The sequence below is a fragment of the Phocoena phocoena genome, chromosome 11, assembly GCF_963924675.1.
Source record: "Phocoena phocoena chromosome 11, mPhoPho1.1, whole genome shotgun sequence".
In the NCBI taxonomy this organism is placed as follows: Eukaryota; Metazoa; Chordata; class Mammalia; order Artiodactyla; family Phocoenidae; genus Phocoena; species Phocoena phocoena.
In genome coordinates this window covers 75,612,013-75,631,457 of record NC_089229.1, presented here as the reverse complement: position 1 = coordinate 75,631,457, position 19,445 = coordinate 75,612,013, and the positions used below count along the sequence as shown (strand labels likewise).

At 34.8% G+C, this 19,445-nt stretch overlaps 1 protein-coding gene across 8 annotated transcripts in view; it reads left to right on the top strand.

The window, feature by feature from the left end:
• The window catches only part of DNM1L (dynamin 1 like), a 60,952-nt gene extending 43,057 nt beyond the window's left edge, over positions 1-17,895 (top strand). For 2 of the 8 annotated variants that reach the window (XM_065887626.1, XM_065887622.1), the window contains 13 exons: positions 1,656-1,776; positions 3,145-3,276; positions 4,204-4,410; positions 7,917-8,037; positions 8,270-8,425; positions 8,672-8,761; positions 10,108-10,200; positions 12,876-12,932; positions 13,608-13,685; positions 16,157-16,333; positions 16,492-16,601; positions 16,728-16,887; positions 17,182-17,238. In XM_065887626.1, the coding sequence (XP_065743698.1) occupies positions 1,656-1,776; positions 3,145-3,276; positions 4,204-4,410; positions 7,917-8,037; positions 8,270-8,425; positions 8,672-8,761; positions 10,108-10,200; positions 12,876-12,932; positions 13,608-13,685; positions 16,157-16,333; positions 16,492-16,601; positions 16,728-16,887; positions 17,182-17,238 (1,559 nt within the window). Of the gene's footprint in view, positions 1-1,655; positions 1,777-3,144; positions 3,277-4,203; positions 4,411-7,916; positions 8,038-8,269; positions 8,426-8,671; positions 8,762-10,107; positions 10,201-12,875; positions 12,933-13,607; positions 13,686-13,985; positions 14,019-16,156; positions 16,334-16,491; positions 16,602-16,727; positions 16,888-17,181 lie in introns of all 8 variants that reach the window. The other 6 variants (XM_065887624.1, XM_065887623.1, XM_065887620.1 and 3 more) reach the window with 5 other exon arrangements.
• Positions 17,896-19,445: the final 1,550 nt, after the last annotated feature.

Genomic DNA, 19,445 nt, shown 5'->3' with positions numbered 1-19,445 from the left:
TAAATTTTATTATTATATAAAGTAAACTGTTAGGCATTTCATATACATTAATTCTATTTTAAACTGACCCTTGAGCCATAAATATAATCGTACTTTTGATCTAGTGATCTTAATCTAGTAATATAGTATAAGGAAATAATCCAATCCAGTATTATTTATAAAAAATTAGAATCAATATATGGCCCACAGTAGGAATGATAAGATAATAATAGAATATGGAATCATTAAAAAGGATGATTTTATAGATTTAGACCAAAATACAAAAATGCTTTTAATTGAAAAATGCCATATGTAAAATTGGAAATTATGCAGAGCAGCTGGAACTCTCATACATTGCTGGTGGGAATGGTATAGCCACTTTGGGAAAAAGTTTCTCAGTTTCTTAAACAGTTAAATCTGTAATTCCACTCCTAGGTTATTTACCGATGTTAAATGAAAACCTATGTTCATATAAAGAACCTGTATGCAAATATCTATAGTAGCTTTATTCTTAATCTCCTAAAACTGAGAACAACACAGATGTTTCTCAAATGGGGAATGACTAACTAGACTATAGTGTGTCCATACTGTGGAATACTACTCAGCAATAACAAGGAATGAACTATTGATACGTTCAACAAAATAGATGACTCTCACAAGCATTATGCCAAGTGAAAGAAGCCAAACTCAAAAGGCTATATATATGATTCCATTTATATAGCATTCTGGAAAAGACAAGACTAGGAATGGGATAGTACAAGGAAATTTTGGTGGGGGTTGGGGGGCAATGGAACTGTTTTGTTTTGAGGTAGTGGTGACATTGCATTTGTCAAAACTCATAGAACTGAAAAAAAGCCATTAACTAAGAGATGTTTAAACTCTCATCCCTGGATCCTGTCCACGCTGGCATGGTGAATAAATTCTGGCATTTTGGTGGCAATGAGAGGAGCCAGCGATTCATTGAGCGCTGTATCCGGGCCTTCCCCACCTTCTGCCTGCTGGGGCCAGAGGGTTCCCCTGTGTCCTGGTCCCTGATGGACTAGACAGGGGAAGTGCAGTTGGGGGTCACCCTGCCTGAGTACCGGGGCCAGGGTCTCGTTTCCCATATGTTGTTTGTCCACACCCAGGCTCTGGACAAACTCGGCTTCCCCGTATATAACCATACAGAGCCAACAAAGTCATACAGAAAATTAGTCACAGTCTGCATCATATCCCATGCCCTGTGATTGGAACCAGTGGAACTGTGTACCTCTGTGAAGCAGCCCTGAACCCAAGACAGTGTTGGGTGGGCTGGTTATGTGGCAAGAGATGCCAAGGGGTGGGCAGAAAGAAAGAATAAATTGTAATGAGCAAAAAAAAAAAAAAAAAAATTTGTGAATTTATGCTCTGCAAAAATTCACTCACTAGGCATGAGTGAATTTTAAACAAATTTTTAAAATGCTAATAAAAAAGTTAGCCCGAAGAGCTAATAAAAAATTATATGTGAAAAATTTTTTTAATTAAACATGATGATTAAAAGTAGTTTTTAAAGAGTATTTGTAAGCAAAGGTTAGAAAAACATTACCAAAATGATGGCAATGGTAATGTTAGGTGGGATTATAGATTAGGATTTTCCTTTATTAATACTTAATAGCTTAATTTAACGGGTCATTTCTTTTCTTTTTTGCATTTACCAGGTCGCAGAACCCTAGCTGTAATCACTAAACTTGATCTCATGGATGCGGGTACTGATGCCATGGATGTATTGATGGGAAGGGTTATACCAGTCAAACTGGGAATAATTGGAATAGTTAACAGGTTAGCAATCAAGAATGGGATAAGAATTGCAGCATTCTCATTTCAAAGCAAATCTGAATTTTTTGAATCAGTCTGAAATGTGATAGTGTCCCTACTTTTTCCCCTTTTACTATAATCTTGGTATTGCTAAAGAATTCATTGCTGTAAAGGAAGAGATTCACTAAAGCCTCCTGTAGATATTTTTAAATAGAAAGTGTTTCTAAAGTAAGCAGTGCCACAAAATGGAAGAAAATTTAATGGCTAGGCTTAAAAAGTCCCTGTCTATTACATTATGTATGAGGAGGGCACTGGATAAAAAAACGTATTATTTAGTTTACACCAGTCAAGTGTTCTTAAGGTGGTAGTATTTTAATAGATCGATTTAACCCCTAGCATTAGTGATTCTATGTAATTGCCAGGAAGTGACTTGGAGAAATTTTATTAAACGTATCCTAATTATAAATAGGTGAAATTAAAAATTGTGGAAAGGAAACTAACTACAGTTGAGTGTCTACTTAAGTTTTAGACACTCTACTGTGAGAAATTTTTAAGGGTATCTCTTTGAACCCTTACAACATCCCTGTGAGATACGTATTTTGGTCTGTTTTATAATCAGAAAACTTGTTATACATTTACCAAAGTCACATGGCTGGTGAAAGCAGAGCCAGATTCAAATGGAGATCTTAGTCCAAAGCCTTTATAATACAGGAAGCACTGAAATTGTCATGAGATCTGGGTTCTACTCCTAGTTCATCTACAAACTAGATATAATGTGGGTTTAAATGGCTCCTAACATCTTTGGTCTCAGACCTTTTAAAATGAAAATGTTACTAAGTGATGTCTTTACAGTTGTCTGCTTCTAATCACATGTCCTTCTCCCTCACCCTTACTCTTTTTAAAAAAAATTCCTGTTATCTCTTTTCATGCAAGCAGGTGGTATAAAACTGTTTGTTGTATTTGTAGATGGCTACTCTTCAATTTAGTTGCCTGTCCATGGATAAAATATACAGTTGATTAAGACACACGTATATTTTCACCTGTTTATCCCTGTTACTTAAGAGTACTGCTTTTGACTGTAGTTAATGGTAATAATGAGGCCTAAATTATTCAGGCATTGGTTACTTAAAAGTCACACAGTTTGAATCTTGGCTGAACTACTTAATATGTGACTTTGGGTAAGTTAGTTAATCTCCCTGGGCCTTAGTTACTTTGCTATAAAATGGGATAATACCTATTGCATAGACTGATTGTGAGAATTAACAATTCATGTCAGGCATTATAGTGCCTGGTGCCATCATCATCATCATCATTATCATCATCCTCATTATCCAGAGTACTTAGTACCACAGTTGACTTTAGTTGAACAGTTTTGTTATTTTTCAACCTTAGGAGCCAGCTAGATATTAATAATAAGAAGAGTGTAACTGATTCAATCCGTGATGAATATGCTTTCCTTCAAAAGAAATACCCATCTCTGGCCAATAGAAATGGAACAAAGTATCTTGCCAGGACTTTAAACAGGTAACATTTTTTACCTTTTGGAAAATGAGATGTTTCTGGGTTGCCAATAGGTGTCTGAGACCTTTGATTATCCGTTCCTTACATTTTTATAGTGTCCTTGTCTGTAAAATTTCACTTTTTGTTTCTTGCATAGTAGGTTCTTATAATGTAGATATTTATTTTTATTGAGGTGGTTGGCATTAAATCATCATGTAGTCTAGGAATGCTCAAGTGAATTTTAAAATAACTTAATCATGAAATTCTTGACAGTCATTTTACTTTTGATGATAGAACTAGATGGCAGATGACTTCATTTCCATTTTGTATTTCAGGAACTGAATTAAGATTTATAATTTTCACATAACCTATTCTTAATTTAGGATGTCTTCTATTCCTCTTCATAAAAAGAATGTAAACTATACAACTTGAATTCTGAGTATGCACTGATGGTAGAGGGATTAGAAGGCCTTTCTAAATAATTTATAAATGACTGAAGTAAAAGCTATTTTCTTTTACTTTTGGCTTATTCCCTAAATAAATTAAAGGTTGATGGATATGTATCTTAACAAGATTGATTTTCACTATGCTGAGTATCCATTGTAAAAGATAAGTCGGAAACCAAAATAATGTAGGTAGAATTGGATTGAGTAGCTTACATTCTTTGAGGTAACTGCAATAATATAAAAATTTTTTTTTAATTTATATTTGATTCTCTAGCAGTTGCTACAATTTGATGGGTTGAAGGCACATTTAAAAAGCATTTACTAAGACGGTTTCCTTCATGTCATTTTTTTCAGGCTACATATTTACCTTCTAGTCTAAGATTGCATTATTTCCTACCAGGGCAAATTGACAGGTTTCCCTATTATTTGCATTTTAAAATTTGACCTGCCTGGGTCTTCAAAATACACAATTACTTTAAAATTCTTCCTTTCTCACCTTTGTTAGGCTACTGATGCATCACATCAGAGATTGCTTGCCAGAGTTAAAAACAAGAATAAATGTTTTAGCTGCTCAATATCAGTCTCTTCTAAATAGCTATGGTGAACCTGTGGATGATAAAAGTGCTACTTTACTCCAGCTTATTACCAAATTTGCCACAGAATATTGTAATACTATTGAAGGAACTGCGAAATATATTGAAACTTCAGAGCTGTAAGTAAGAAATTTCTCTATGGATTTGGTTACCTGGATTGATAGGTTAGATAAAGATAAAAGATAAAGATCTTTTGTTACAGTAACTTAACTCTGAGATTATCTGATTGTAATTTATTATCTGTAAAACAGGAATATCATTTTGTAGAAATGATAATGTCTCATATGTATGTAAAATGCTTTATAAATTATGTAAAGCATGGTAAAAGTTTCAGGGCTTTCTTTAAAACAAGACTTTAATTGATAAGCATTTATAAAATTTTCATAATTAAAAAAATGTTTGTTGTTTCTTTAATACACACAATTGTTCATGAAAAAATACAAAAATGCATAAGTAAAAAGAGTAAAACATAAGGACAAAATTGCTTTTAATTCCATCATTAAGAAATAATCCCTGTTACTTTGGCATTAATCTAGACATTTTTCTATGCTTCTATAAAACATATAACTGCCTGTAATACACATCTTTAGAAATCAGATGCTATGGAATCATTTCTTTAAATCAACATGTCACAAACAACTAGTAGTAATTGTATATTTGTACTCTCAGTCTTAAGATTTACATAGTATTTTACTTTTTAGACATACACTCTTATTTGTTCAACCAGTCCCCTACTATTGATAGTTTGCTTTCAGTTATACACAAATATAAACAATGTTGTGATGGACTATCTTTGGGCCATGTATCCAAGTAAACCCTTAGGTTAAATTTCTAGAAGTGGAATTACTAGATGAAAGGGTATATAACATCCTCAAAGTCTCTTATTATTGCTATACTATTAGTAGATTGTATTTTTTAAAATAAATTTATTGATTTTATTTGTTTATTTTTGGCTATGTTGGGTCTTCATTGCTGCGTGCAGGCTTTCTCTAGTTATGGCGAGCAGGGGCTTCTCTTCATTGCGGTGTGTGGGCTTCTCATTGCTGTGGCTTCTCTTGTTGCAGAGTACAGGCTCTAGGTGCGTGGGCTTCAGTAGTTGTGCTCACGAGCTCTAAAGTGCAGGCTCAGTAGTTGTGGTGCATGGGCTTAGTTGCTCCGCAGCATGTGGGATCTTCCTGGACTGGGGCTCGAACCCGTGTCCCCTGCATTGGCAGGCGGATTCTTAACGACTGCACTACCGGGGAAGCCCGATTGTATTTTTTTTGTTGTTTTTTGTTGTTTTGTTTTGTTTTTGTGTTTTTTTGCGGTACGCGGGCCTCTCTCTGTTGTGGCCTCTCCCGTTGCGGAGCACAGGCTCCAGACGCGCAGGCCCAGCGGCCATGGCTCATGGGCCTAGCCGCTCCGCGGCATGTGGGATCTTCCCAGACTGGAGCATGAACCCGTGTCCCCTGCATCGGCAGGCGGACTCTCAACCACTGCACCACCAGGGAAGCCCCGATTGTATTGTTTTACTACTAGCAATATAAAAGAATATCCATTTCTCTAAACTCTCACCTTTAAAAAAATCTTTTAATTTTGAAAAATAATTATAGACTTATAGGAAGTTGCAACTAAATGTACAGGGAGGTCCCATTCACCTTTCACCCCATCTCCCCCAGCATTGACATCTTGCATATCTGTAGTACAATAAAAAGCAAGAAAATGGACATTGGTGCAATCCACACAGCTTATTCAGATTTCTCCAATTATACACATACTTCATGTCTGTGTGTTTGTATGTATGTATATAAAGTTCTATGTACTTTCATGTGACCCAGGTAGCCTTCTATGTGAGTTAATGCTGTAGAATATTTAACAAACTAATTACTGAATGGTTTTAAATGTATGCATATTAAGGGAAATAAAGATTACTAAGATAAACATTTAAAGAGTTCAGTGGGTAAGGTAGGTCAGGGTAACACAAGGGTTGATTAGGTGGCAAAAGGAGTATAATTTTTAATTAAATACTTCTTATTAAATATAATAAATAACCAGAAAAGTGCATATAACATATATGGACAGTTTTATAAGTAGTTAATTAAGCAATATCTTTGTAATTACCTAATCAAGCCTTATTAGAACATTGAAGAGAGACCACTTTCATTTCTTTCAAATATTGGGAGAGCTCCATAGTTAGGAATGCATTTGGGTTGGGTTCTGAATAGAATATGGGAAGGCAGTAAGCAGAAGGGTATTTTAGGCTTTGGAACAGCAAAGATTAACGCAGGGCAAATTTGGAGAATGGCATATACAATGACGGGATGTAACAGGAGGTAAGGCAGGAAAGGTGTCTAAGAACAAGACTGTGGAAAGTCTAGTATCTTCAGAATTTGAAGAACTTCCTACTATAAAAAAATAAAACACTTTTGGTCACAGGAGTAACCCATTTTAGAAAGATATTCTGGTCATTATGTAAACTATTTGGAGAAGGGAAAAGTTGGAGGCAGAGAGACCAGTTATTGGTAATTTTAACTATTTTAAAGTATAATACGTAGCACTAAGTATATTCACAGTATTGTATAACCATCAAATAGTATCTATTTACAAAATTTTTTATTATCCCAACAGAAACTTTGTATCCAAATAAACAATATCTCTGTGTTCCCCTCTTCCCCCAGCCCATGGTAACCTCTGACTTACTTTCTGTCTATGAATTTCCTTGTTCTAGATATTTCATATAAGGAGAATCATACAATATTTGTCCGTTTGTGTCTGGCTTATTTCACTTAGCATAATGTTAGGCTGGTATCTTCTGCCTAGACCACTGTAAGAAAGTAGTGAATAGTGATGGTGAAAACAGAGAAGTTGGGATGATTTGGGGAGATATAAATGTATTTGTAAATTTTCAACTAGACTTGAATGAAAAAAATAAAAGATAATAACCAGGGTTTCTAGTCATTAAGATAGGAAACACAAGGTGTCCAGTATGTAGGCCCAGAGATTTAATTTGTTTAAAGCAGGGATAGGCAAACTATATATAGCCCATTGACTAAGAATGACTTTTGCACTTTTAAATGGTTGAAAAAAATTCAAAGAAGAATATTTTGTAATGCGAAAATTATATAAAATTCAAATTTTAGTGGGCATAAGTTTTATTGGAACATAGCTGTGCTTATTTGTTTACATACTGTCTGTAGTTGCTTTTGTGCTCAATGGCAGAATTGGCGAGTTGTGACAGAGTTGTGAAAAGTCTAAAGTATTTATTATCTGGACTTTTACAGAAAAAGTTTGCTGATCTCCAGATTGTGAATAAATAGAAATAAGACATTGTTTCTTATCTTTAAGAAGCTCATAGTCTAGTTGAAGAAAACTAGGGCAGAGAAAAATGTTTAGTAGTTCTTAGATAACTGATGTTTTCTGAAAGAACAGTTACTCAGTGTGCATGTGCATATGTCTTTTGTGAAATGACTCCTTTCCCCATTAAAAAAATTAGAGAAACTGGTTCATAATGGAGTTGAGAACACATGGAAATGGTCTAAATGTGATTGTTCATCTGAGACAGTCTTACAGCTTACAGAGAGACTTCTAACTTGTAGCTTCCTCCCTTTTAGTAATACTAGAAGTCATATACTTCATTGCCTTTCAGATGCGGTGGTGCTAGAATATGTTATATTTTCCATGAGACTTTTGGGCGAACCTTAGAATCTGTTGACCCACTAGGTGGCCTTAATACTATTGACATTTTGACAGCCATTAGAAATGCAACTGTGAGTATGCTTAACTTTTAGAATTTTTTGAAATGAGGTTAAAGATTATTTTTTAATCCGTATAACTCTTATCTTTTTTTAATGAATTGTACACTTTGTTATTTTGCTCTCATTCTTGAAATTACGAAGTGCTTTTTTATGAAAAATACCAAAAACGTGATTTATTTTAAACTTAGGGAAGAACCAAAATTATATGTGGCTATAATAAGAGCTCATAGTTTTATTTTTTTAGGGTCCTCGTCCTGCTTTGTTTGTGCCTGAAGTTTCATTTGAGTTACTGGTCAAACGGCAAATCAAACGTCTGGAAGAGCCCAGCCTCCGTTGTGTGGAACTGGTTCATGAAGAAATGCAAAGGATCATTCAGCACTGTAGCAATTACAGTACACAGGTAATTGAGAAATGTAACAGGTTTCAGATTAAGTAGTAAAAGACATGAGGTGGTGGTTTCAAGGGGAAGGAGGAAATATAGAGATGGGCTAAAAGTTAAAATGTAGTTCCCTTATCTAAAAGTGATTTGAAATAGTATAGTTAAAGGTAGCTTCCAAATCTGATTCAGTCCAAATCTGATTCAGTACTTCAGAGATTATTTAATTTTCCTTTAAACAAAACAGACTGTTTCTTCCACCACATATAGGAGTTGTTGCGGTTCCCTAAACTTCATGATGCCATAGTTGAAGTAGTGACTTGTCTTCTTCGTAAACGGTTGCCTGTTACAAATGAAATGGTGAGCTATTATTTCATAAATCATTGTAATCACTGTTAATAAGTTATTTTGTACAGCTTTATGAATTTAGGCATAATGATTCCCAGTGTATTGAAAAGAAAAAGAAGCAAGTTTGTCTTATTTCAAAGGAAACTTCAGTAATTCTGGTATAAAATGCATTTTTCTTCATATTTTAATCATTGTTAGCCTGAGTAGTTTTGCTTTATTATATAGCAGCACTGATTTAATGGAAAGTTAGTTTTATCTTTAGCCTCAGTAAACTGAGCCTTCATATAGCAAGCTCTTTTTTTTTTTTTTAACTCTGATGTACATCAGGGTAATTTGGCCATTTGTACAGTTTCCTTGTTTGATGACCTAATACCATAATATCATGGTTGCTATCCTTAAAAATAAAAATCCTGAAATTGGCAGAAATATGGAATAAGCATTTGAAATTGTCCGTATGCCTCTAATTGTTGGCTGGTTTCTTTTTTTCCTTTCTGGTCTCTAAAAGTGCATTTGGGTCTTTGGCTCCGGATGGTGAGCCCCAATGGACATTTACTTAAAGAGTACAAAACCATCCTTGGAAGTATAGAATGTAAGTGCTGCTGCTTAGTTGTTTCCCTAGCAAGCATAACCACCAGATTGAAATGAGTAAGAACATGGTTAGTCTGATCTCAGACTCTACCTACTGATATCAGAATCATTGGAATTTCATTTAAATAAATAATTTTCACTGGTTCTTGATCTTTTAGTGCTGTTCTGATACCTAAGATTTGTAAGGACAGTGCAAATGAAGGAGTTAGTTTAATCTCTCTACAACGCTAGAGAAATTAATTTCAACTTTCCTTTTTGATTATTGTCCCAATTGTCCCAATTGAACCACATATATTTAAACTAGGTGCTTCATAATTAAGGCTAATCAGTCATTATCTCAGGTCGTTAAATGTATCCTTTACCCAAATAAAGTTAAAATCTTTAACTTACATCTGATTATGAAATGTTTTCTTATTGTTGAACCTGAACTTTTGGCATGGAATAGTGGATGATCTAAGGTTTTAATAACAAAGTTGCTTGGAAGTTAGATATGCATCAGGTAGATAACTTTTTTTCCCCTAACAAATACTTCTAACTACTTCAGTGTCAGAAATGCAATCTTAAATGCTAAAATATAGATAATTCAGAAGATAGAGCAAGTTGTTATTTGGTATAAACTCTGTCAGTTGGAGTATAATTATCAAGTATTTATTTAGGCATCAGTTTCCTGTACTGTCTTTTAGAATTATCTGTTTAATAAGTTTATATGTTTCCTTAAGTAAAATTAGGTTGGCATATTTTGTATATAGCCTAATTTTATTTTTTTCTAGGTCCATAACTTAGTGGCAATTGAATTGGCTTATATCAACACAAAACATCCAGACTTTGCTGATGCTTGTGGGTTAATGAACAATAATATAGAGGTAAATACAATTCGAATTTGTCTTTTTTTTGAGAGAAAATCTGTTTTAGCTCAGTTATATCAAGTTTACTGGGCAAGGAATAACTATAAGACATATTATTGTCTGTTATATGCTAAGAAGTATGCTGAGGGCATTACATTGTTTTCTTAAATTTAATTCTCAAAACCACCTGGTGGCATTGTTCTCATTTTCTGCTTGTGAAACTGTAACTCGGAAATGATCTGGGACTCATTGTTTTAGTGTTGAAGGACTGCCTGGCTCCATTTCAGTAACTATTGTTGCAGTTTATTAGACTGAAGTATGTAAAACAAAGTGGATGTTTTTTTTTGTTGTTGCTGTTGTTTTTCTGCGGTACGTGGGCCTCTCACCGCTGTGGCCTCTCCCGCTGCGGAGCACAGGCTCCGGACGCGCAGGCTCAGCGGCCATGGCTCACGGGCCCAGCCGCTCCGCGGCATGTGGGATCTTCCCGGGCCGGGGCATGAACCTGTGTCCCCTGCATCGGCAGGCGGACTCTCAACCGCTGCGCCACCAGGGAAGCCCAAAGTGGATGTTTAAAATTGTTTTCATTTGACTCTGAAAGCTGTGAAGGAAACATTCCAAGAATTACCTAAATTATAGTAAATTTGGAAAGACAGTACTGTTTCACCATTACTGTGGTTCCTGCATTTCGTGGATCCTTTTTTTTTTTTTTTTTCCATTTGAGGCTAACGTTGTAGGTTGCATAATAGCTCAGCTGGAGCAAAGGCTGGGGGATAGAGTGATTTATCTGGATGCAGTTTTTTCTCTGCCACTTTGATCCAAATCGTAAAATTTTCTGCAATTCCATAGTCCAGTAAGACCTGAGTCCCTTCTGTATCAAATTTCCTCTTATGCATATGGGTGGGGAGAATATTGTAAACGTGGAATTTGGGAACTGGAAGGGACCCTTTGGTTAAACAGATGAGGAACCTGAGATCCACAGATGATAACAGCTGTTACTTTAGTGCTTATTTTGCTGGGCATCTTCTCTGTAACAGGTAGAGGGAACTGTTTTTTAGCTACATAGTTGAGGTGACTCCTATTGTCAGAAAAAACTCCAGGGAATTGCCATGGCCCAGGTTCAGTCTCTGGCTGGGGAACTAAGATCTTGCAAGCTGTGTGGCACGGCCAGAAAAAAGAAGAAAGAAAAAATTCCAAAATGCATATAAGTAAGGCACTTTAAAACACTCAGAAAGTGGACTAGGTAATAGTTACTATGTTAAAAATTAGCATGCAGACACTATCTTAAGATAGGAGTTAGTTCTTGTAACATTGAAGCCTTCATGGAAAATTTGTGTCTGGAACAGTTTTTCTAATACTGACAAGGTCATTTATGATATGATTTCAGATCAGTATTTTTCTTACAAATGAATGTCTCTGGTTTTAAGACTATGTGTCAAAGAACTTTATGCGGATATTCTCATTTAATCTTTATAGCAACCCTATGAGGGTAATGTTAATAGACTAGGAAACCGGGGGTTAAGAGTTGGTAACCCATACAGTTAACAAAGCAAGTAAGCCAGGTCTCCAGGGCCAGCTAAGGTCATAAATGGTTGGTAACAGACTAGGGTGAGAATTTCTAGTCTCTAGATTCCTCTGCCTTTTGCTTTGTGTCCTTCTTCAAAATGTATATTTAAATGCTAACTTTTTATTCTGAAGATTGTTAAAATCCATATATTTTTATTATCTGCTATATTTTTTAATCACTGGATAAATGAAAAGTGGGTAAAATTTCTGTTAAAAATTTTTCTTACCCAGAAACATCATTGTGAAGCTTTGTTAATTTTACACCTTTTTGCAAGTTTGAGTGTTCATGAAATGCTTTCTGCTCAGGAGCATTTTGACTTCATTTAATGTAAATACTTTCCTACTGTATTTGATGCTGCCTGAAGAGCCACTATTGGCTCTTGAGAGAGCCACTATTAATACCTACATCTTTCTATATTTTCATAGTCTTGCACCTATCATGGTGCTTGACATACAGTAGGTGTTCAGTACCTATTAATTTGAATTTACAGTTGCTTTAGCTCAGTATCAGAATTACATTGCTAATATTAGCAGATTAGAAGAGTAGGCAGGTGATCAGTCTGTAAAATTAGCCAGGTTACAGAAAGGACTGTCAGTTTTCAACATTACATTTATTTCCTGGAGATAGTTAAGGATAAAGAAAACAGAACACTCTTATAGATATTTCTTATGGTTTTGTGTGTGAATTTAACACAAATGTGTGCAGGTTAGAATGATTTTTAAAGGTTTTGCTTACTTAATTTTTCTGTGATCTGTGTACTTCAAATTCTATATGGTATGCTGAAGGCTTATGTACACTTTGATGTGGGAACAGTTTAAATCAGTGATTCTTAACTTGGTGGGAAAGGCAGAGATGATGTTGGTCCGCTTGAGAACCCCTGGTACAGGAAGCCAATGTTACTGACGTTGTATTATATCCCTCAGGTGTGTTGGGGCAGAAAAAAAGATTGAGAAGCATTGGGTTAAATGATTTGTTTGTTTTAAAATATAATTATGGCATGAGTCCCAACAGTGAGAGGATATACTTTAAGTTATTCACACTTTTCAATTAAGCTGAACATTTTTTTAAAGTAGGCTTACATCTCTGTGTTCTGATAATCATGAATCTTCTGCTTGGTTGTGTTTTATAGGAACAAAGGAGAAACAGGCTAGCAAGAGAATTACCTTCAGCTGTATCACGAGACAAGGTAAAAAATGTTTTTAAAGCATATTCCCAATATGCAAAGATGGACTGGTAAGCCTCAGAATATTACTCAGTTCTAGGAGTAATTTTTTCTTCTCACTTTAATATTCCATTGGCACTATTTCATTGTTTGAGTAAAGGTATGCAAGTTTAAAAATAGGCTTTGAGTAATTTAAAGATAAAATATTTTGAATACATAGGAATAAATGCTTAAAGGTGGATTTTAAGTATCAAGGCTTTAACAGAAATTCAATGACTTTATCAACTTTGTAAAATTAGTTGAAATGACTAATGACTTTATTATAACAAGAAGGTTTTTTTGGAGAGGGAAGATGACATTATGTACATACCAGGTTTTAGTTACCTGTAATAGTTGCAGATATTAAAATTTTTGTGTAAAAATCTGTTACCTTGAATTCTTTACCAGAAAAGATCTTATCAACTTCCAAAAATCAAAATGAAGTTTTTGGATTTGGATTTTTCTTAGGAATTCATCTGAAGAAAGCCTTAAACAAAGGTGACAATAGTATAGGAAATAAGGCAAAATAAACATTAATTTTATGTCCCATTACTTTTGTTTTTCATGTTATTATACAGAGGGGAAAATTCATATTTATAGAATGTTTCTGAATGCATTTTTGGCATCCTTGATTTTTTTCCCTGCATTTTTTGCCTTTAGTCTTCTAAAGTTCCAAGTGCTTTGGCACCTGCCTCCCAGGAGCCCTCCCCTGCTGCTTCTGCTGAGGCTGATGGCAAGGTCTGTTCTGATTCTTAATCTAAGCCTGCATGCCTAGTTTGGTGCAACATAATCATCTGGAAACAGTACACGGAACAGCAGAATATTAATATGGGATATTGTGCTAAGGTCAAATTTTAGTCTAATAGAAATTTAAAATCATTTAACAATGTATACTTCATAAAATAAATTATTGTTGACATGCTTTTGCTTGCAATATAGACGATGCACACAGAAAAAGAATTTAAAGAGGAAATTTTCAAGCCATGAGTATTTAAATTTTGCTTGTTAAACTGCATGTTTTAACGTATCTTTTAACAGTTAATTCAGGACAGCAGAAGAGAAACTAAAAATGTGAGTCTTGCTTCAGAATGAAAACGTTGGTACCTTTGGTTCTCACCAAAACACTGTCTTCAAAACCACTGAAGAACTTGTTTGTAACAATGGCATCTATCTCTTGTTGTCTGTGTTGTTTTTAATGTTTCTTTTATCTAACTAACTTCTAAGATGGTATTAATTCTAGTTTCAACATTGTGTTAAATAGTAACAACAGCCTTTCCCACTGTTTTCTTTTACCTTCAAGAATAGTGTTGAATTTAATATTTTGGTACGGAATTAAAATTCTGGAGATGGAAACTGTACTTTTGGACTTTTCCTCTTTAAAGGTTCTGAGATCTGTGCAGTGCTAATGGAGAATCCTCTAGGGCTTCTTTCTTATGCTTTCATTCAGTTTGCTCTTTTCACCCTAAATATATTTAGTAGTTTAACATGTGCCTCAACAGCTTAAGCAAATTCAGAACAAACAGGGGGACTGTGAGAGTTTGAGACTGTTGCCAATTCTTGATAACCTTTAAAAAAATTAATCTGTAAGTTATTCAGATCCGTTCTTATTTTTAGCTTTTTTTTTTTTTTTGCCATTTAGCTCCTTTCCTTACTTATTGTCCAGGTTTAAGATTCTGAACCTCAAATAAAACCTTATAAATGTCTTATCTTCTCTCAGCCCACTGTGCTAAGGTGTTAAGAGAACCATCTAAATCATTGCTTTTTATTTAACTCCTGGTATCACTCTGAATTTGCTCACTTTCCTTAAGATTTCATATGATCTATCATTCACGTATAGTTAACACGCATTTAAAAATACACTCATTTTAAAAGTAATGTATAAATATACTACTTGTATATTGATATACATTATCTTAACTACATTTTAGAGACAAATTTTGTCCAGTGTTTTGATTCAGAATGATACCCAAAACATTTTTTAACAATTGCTGTAACACTCCTCTGTTAAATTTATATAAGCCATTTTTATTTCTATCTATAACTCTGGATGCCATTTTATCTCCATTTTAGATTGTAAAATCTTAAAGAACATCTAAAAACATCTCTTAAATGTTCATGAATTACTGTTTTCCCCATTATCCTAAACAGTTATTTTTCTTTTAGAAATCAAGACTAACAGATATCCTAAAAAAGAAGGTGCAAGAGCACTTGTGATTAATGGTAGCACTAGATTTTTTTCAGTAGATCCTTTCTCAAGTAAAGGATTTCTACTTTTATCCTATGGTATTGACTATTAGGAACATAAACTGATTTGAGAAATATATAAAGTCTTAAGTTTTGGAGAATGAGTTCATTGACCTTTCAGAGAGATCATAGTTCAACAGTGTTTAAAGTTACTTTGAAGAAATAATGTGAATAGCAGTTCTGGTTTTTCTTGTGCTTTTAATGAACAGTCCTATTTTAAAGGGCAGCTTCTACATTTTACACAATCTCTAGTGTTAGAGGAGTTGGAGAAGAGGAAAAATTTTGAGAAGTTAGCAAATAATAAAAAAGGAATTTAAAATATACTGGCTGAGGCCTTGCAAACAGTTTACAACAGAACCTCTTATTTATTTATTTATAAACCACAGTGTTACTTCTGCCATTCTTTATTTTCTTTACAAATATACTTTTTTGGGGCTGTGTTGTGTCTTCATTGCTGCGTGTGGGCTTTCTCTAGTTGCAGCGAGTGGGGGCTACTCTTCGTTGCAGTGCACGGCCTTCTCACGGCGGTGGCTTCTCTTTGTTGTGGAGCACAGGCTCTAGGCATCGTGGGCTTCAGTAGTTGTGGCACGAGGTCTCAGTAGTTGTGGCTTGCGGGCTCTAGAGCTCAGGCTCAGTAGTTGTGGCGCACAGGCTTAGTTGCTTCGCGGCATGTGGGATCTTCCTGGACCAGGGCTCGAACCCGTGTCCCCTGCATTGGCAGGTGGATTCTTAACCATTGCACCACCAGGGAAGTCCGAACCTCTTATTTAGACAGCTCAGGGTTCCAGTTATACGTGCTACCCATCATCTCTTTCTGACCCTGCCATCTCTCTGAATAGATTAAACTCCAGGTGGTTACTGGATGTGTATTCTCCTTGACTGCTGTCAAAGGAAATTAAATTAACTTTGTTTAGTTAGTAGCAGTTTGATATGGTTGGTATAGGTTTTGGAATATGTTTTTTCAGGTTGCATCTGGAGGTGGTGGGGTTGGAGATAGTGTTCAAGAACCAACAACAGGCAACTGGAGAGGAATGCTGAAAACTTCAAAAGCTGAGGAGTTACTAGCTGAGGAAAAATCAAAACCAATTCCAATTATGCCAGCCAGTCCACAAAAAGGCCATGCTGTGAATTTGCTGGATGTGGTAAGCTGCAGAATTTGCTTGAGGACAAATAACCAAATTACCAGGAAAACACTTTAAAGGACGAAAGGAACTGAAGTCTCAAAAACTTATTGAATGTTAAATGTTGTCATTTCAAAATGGCACAAAAGTAACTTTTTTCTCCCCCTCACCCCACTTAGCCAGTACCTGTTGCACGAAAACTATCTGCCCGTGAACAGCGAGACTGTGAAGTTATTGAACGACTCATCAAATCTTATTTTCTTATTGTCAGAAAGAATATTCAAGACAGGTTAGTACTGTTATATAAATCAGACTAGAATACTGCGAGATGATTTCATCATCTGTTTTGAAAATACAAATATTTTTAAAAATTTACGTTATTCTAAATCAAATGGATTATCTGATTGTTTTGCAGTGTGCCAAAGGCAGTAATGCATTTTTTGGTTAATCATGTAAAAGATACTCTTCAGAGTGAGTTAGTAGGACAGCTGTATAAATCATCCTTATTGGATGATCTTCTGACTGAATCCGAGGACATGGCACAGCGCAGGAAAGAAGCAGCTGATATGCTGAAGGTAATTACTGTGAATTTTTTTGAATTTTCTTAACTTGGGTTGTAGGTATAAACATTTATTGTTTAAAATGCATCCTGATCCTTGGAGATACATATATATAGTCTTTGTATGATGGCTAATCTTTTTTTCTGTTGGTACTTGATTAGATTCAAATTTCAGAGAAGACACTGGTTAGTATAAATCAACCACATATAAAGTGGAGAGGTTATCCCACATTAATTCAGATTCTTTCTTTGATATTCCTTGTTATTATAACTTAAGCATTTATAATTTTTACAATTTTCTTTAATGCAGGCATTACAAGGAGCCAGTCAAATTATTGCTGAAATCCGAGAGACTCATCTTTGGTGAAGAGAACTATGTAATACTGAGACTTCACTGACTTGCTAGTTACTGCCTACTTGAGTAGAATTTTATTTATGAACTCCTGTGTATTGCAATGGTGTGAATCTGCTCATGTGAAGACTGGCTATAAACTGAAAATTATACTCTGTATTGCAGAACGAATCACACATTTAATCCAAATAATAAATGGCTGTTTCTAAAATTTCCTAGTATATATAAAATACATCGTCTATCTTGTGACAGTTTCATCTGAACTTAAAAAGAACTGTTAATAGTTCTAGTTGTACAAGCAGTTTGTCTGTGGATAAGATGACCTGTGTAATCTGCTAGTAGTCTTAAAGCTGCTGCCATAGCCCTTCAAGAAGAATGCACCAAGACACCATGTCATACGACTATAATGCATGCACTATTATTTAAACCAAACTGGCTTTGAAAGAGGTGGGTTGACAAGTTACTCAGTAGTCAGTCACTATTCCACCTGTTCTTTGATTTAGTTTTATTGAGCTTCTCTGAAACCTTTGATGTGTTTGTAAGAAAGCTGAACACACGAGAGGATCTGTAACATTGACAATGATGTAATGTGCATAATGTGTAGCTACAGTCCTTCCACTTCTGGATCCACATTCCCCTGGTGCGTTAAAAATTACACTATCTTTGATCTTACTTAAACCTGGAAGCATGAGTTATGTTTTCCTGCATTAAGAACATCTAGCCTTGATTATCTAGTAAGACTTGGTAAAGACCATCTTTCCTTTTAGTTTTCAGAAGTTCTAATAAATTCCCCTTGGTTTTCAAATATAATAGTAATAATTCAGATACATTTTTAAATTGGAGCCCTCAGACCATGCTTCAAGATTCACTTGGAGGTGGGACTTAAAACCAAATACTGTGGTGATTTTAAGTGTATCTTCTTCCTATTAGTTGTTTGTTAATAGTTACTTTTGCTTCACACCAACAAAGTACATTAGAATAGGAAGTAATGGTGGGGCTTTATTATTTAAGGAAAAACATCCTGACACACACACATACTCCTAAAGGCTTTCAGGGGTTGGGAGTAAGGTTTAGAACATATACACATTTTACCAAAATTCCCCAGGTGATTCTTGATATGAATTACATTATAAGTTTTAAAATGATAAATTACATATTACAGATATTAAAGTCTATTTTTAAGTTACGACATTTATGAAGGACTATTGGCAGGAACATATGAATATGTCTGTTACTCTTGGCTAATGGCACCCATTTACTGTACTAAGAGACAAGAGACTCAGCAACTGATCTCAAACATAAAAAAACAGATTCAGTCTGATATGATATGGTACTACTTATACTTAGCAGTACCATCTTCATAGAATACATGCTTCCAGAATGTTTCTTAGCATACTTTAAAATCACTCTGCCATTATTAAACCTCAGTTTTGAAATTATAGCCATCCATGATTTACTTATTTCAGATAGATCAGATGACTTCCATTCTAGTCTAGCTTTTTTAATTTGTAAGGGGGGAAGAAAACTTACAATGCACCTTTCTCCAGCAAATTTCAAATTGAAAACATTACCTGCTATGATAATGCACTTGCTAGTACTATACACCGTGTACAGAGAAAAACAGAGACAAGAGGTATGCAAAGAGAAAACCTTTTGTTGACACTTAAACTGAGTAAAGTTCTGAAATGCAGAGATGATCTCTGACATTTATAATGGATACCTGTATGTTCTTACTATGTAAATAAACTTGCTGGTATGAAGTGACATTAAAGTTTGTCAATAAATGAATTCTTCCTAACTTTACTCCCAGAAGAAGGTTTAGATAAACTATAGCTTTTTTAACATATAAATCTACTTTGGAACATAGAATACAGCTTATACTGTATGAAAGTTTTATGACTTTCTTTTTAGATTTTCATAATTGACTGAGGTATTATTACATCTCCATTTTTTGCATATGAAGACAATGACTTGCTCCAAGTAATCCAGGTAGTAAATAGCTAGAATTTGAACTCTAAAGCCATGCTTTGCTGCCTGTAAGATTTTTCTAGAACACATCTGATTGCAAACCATTTTGTGTTTATGTTTGTGCTTCACTTGATGCTCAGGGGAAATAGGGGTGCTATTACCTTCGATATTTCAGACGTTGGAAATAGTTCTGGAGAATCAACTTGCCTAAAGAATGTAGAGCTTAATTTAACTAAGTCTTGATTCCAAATCCT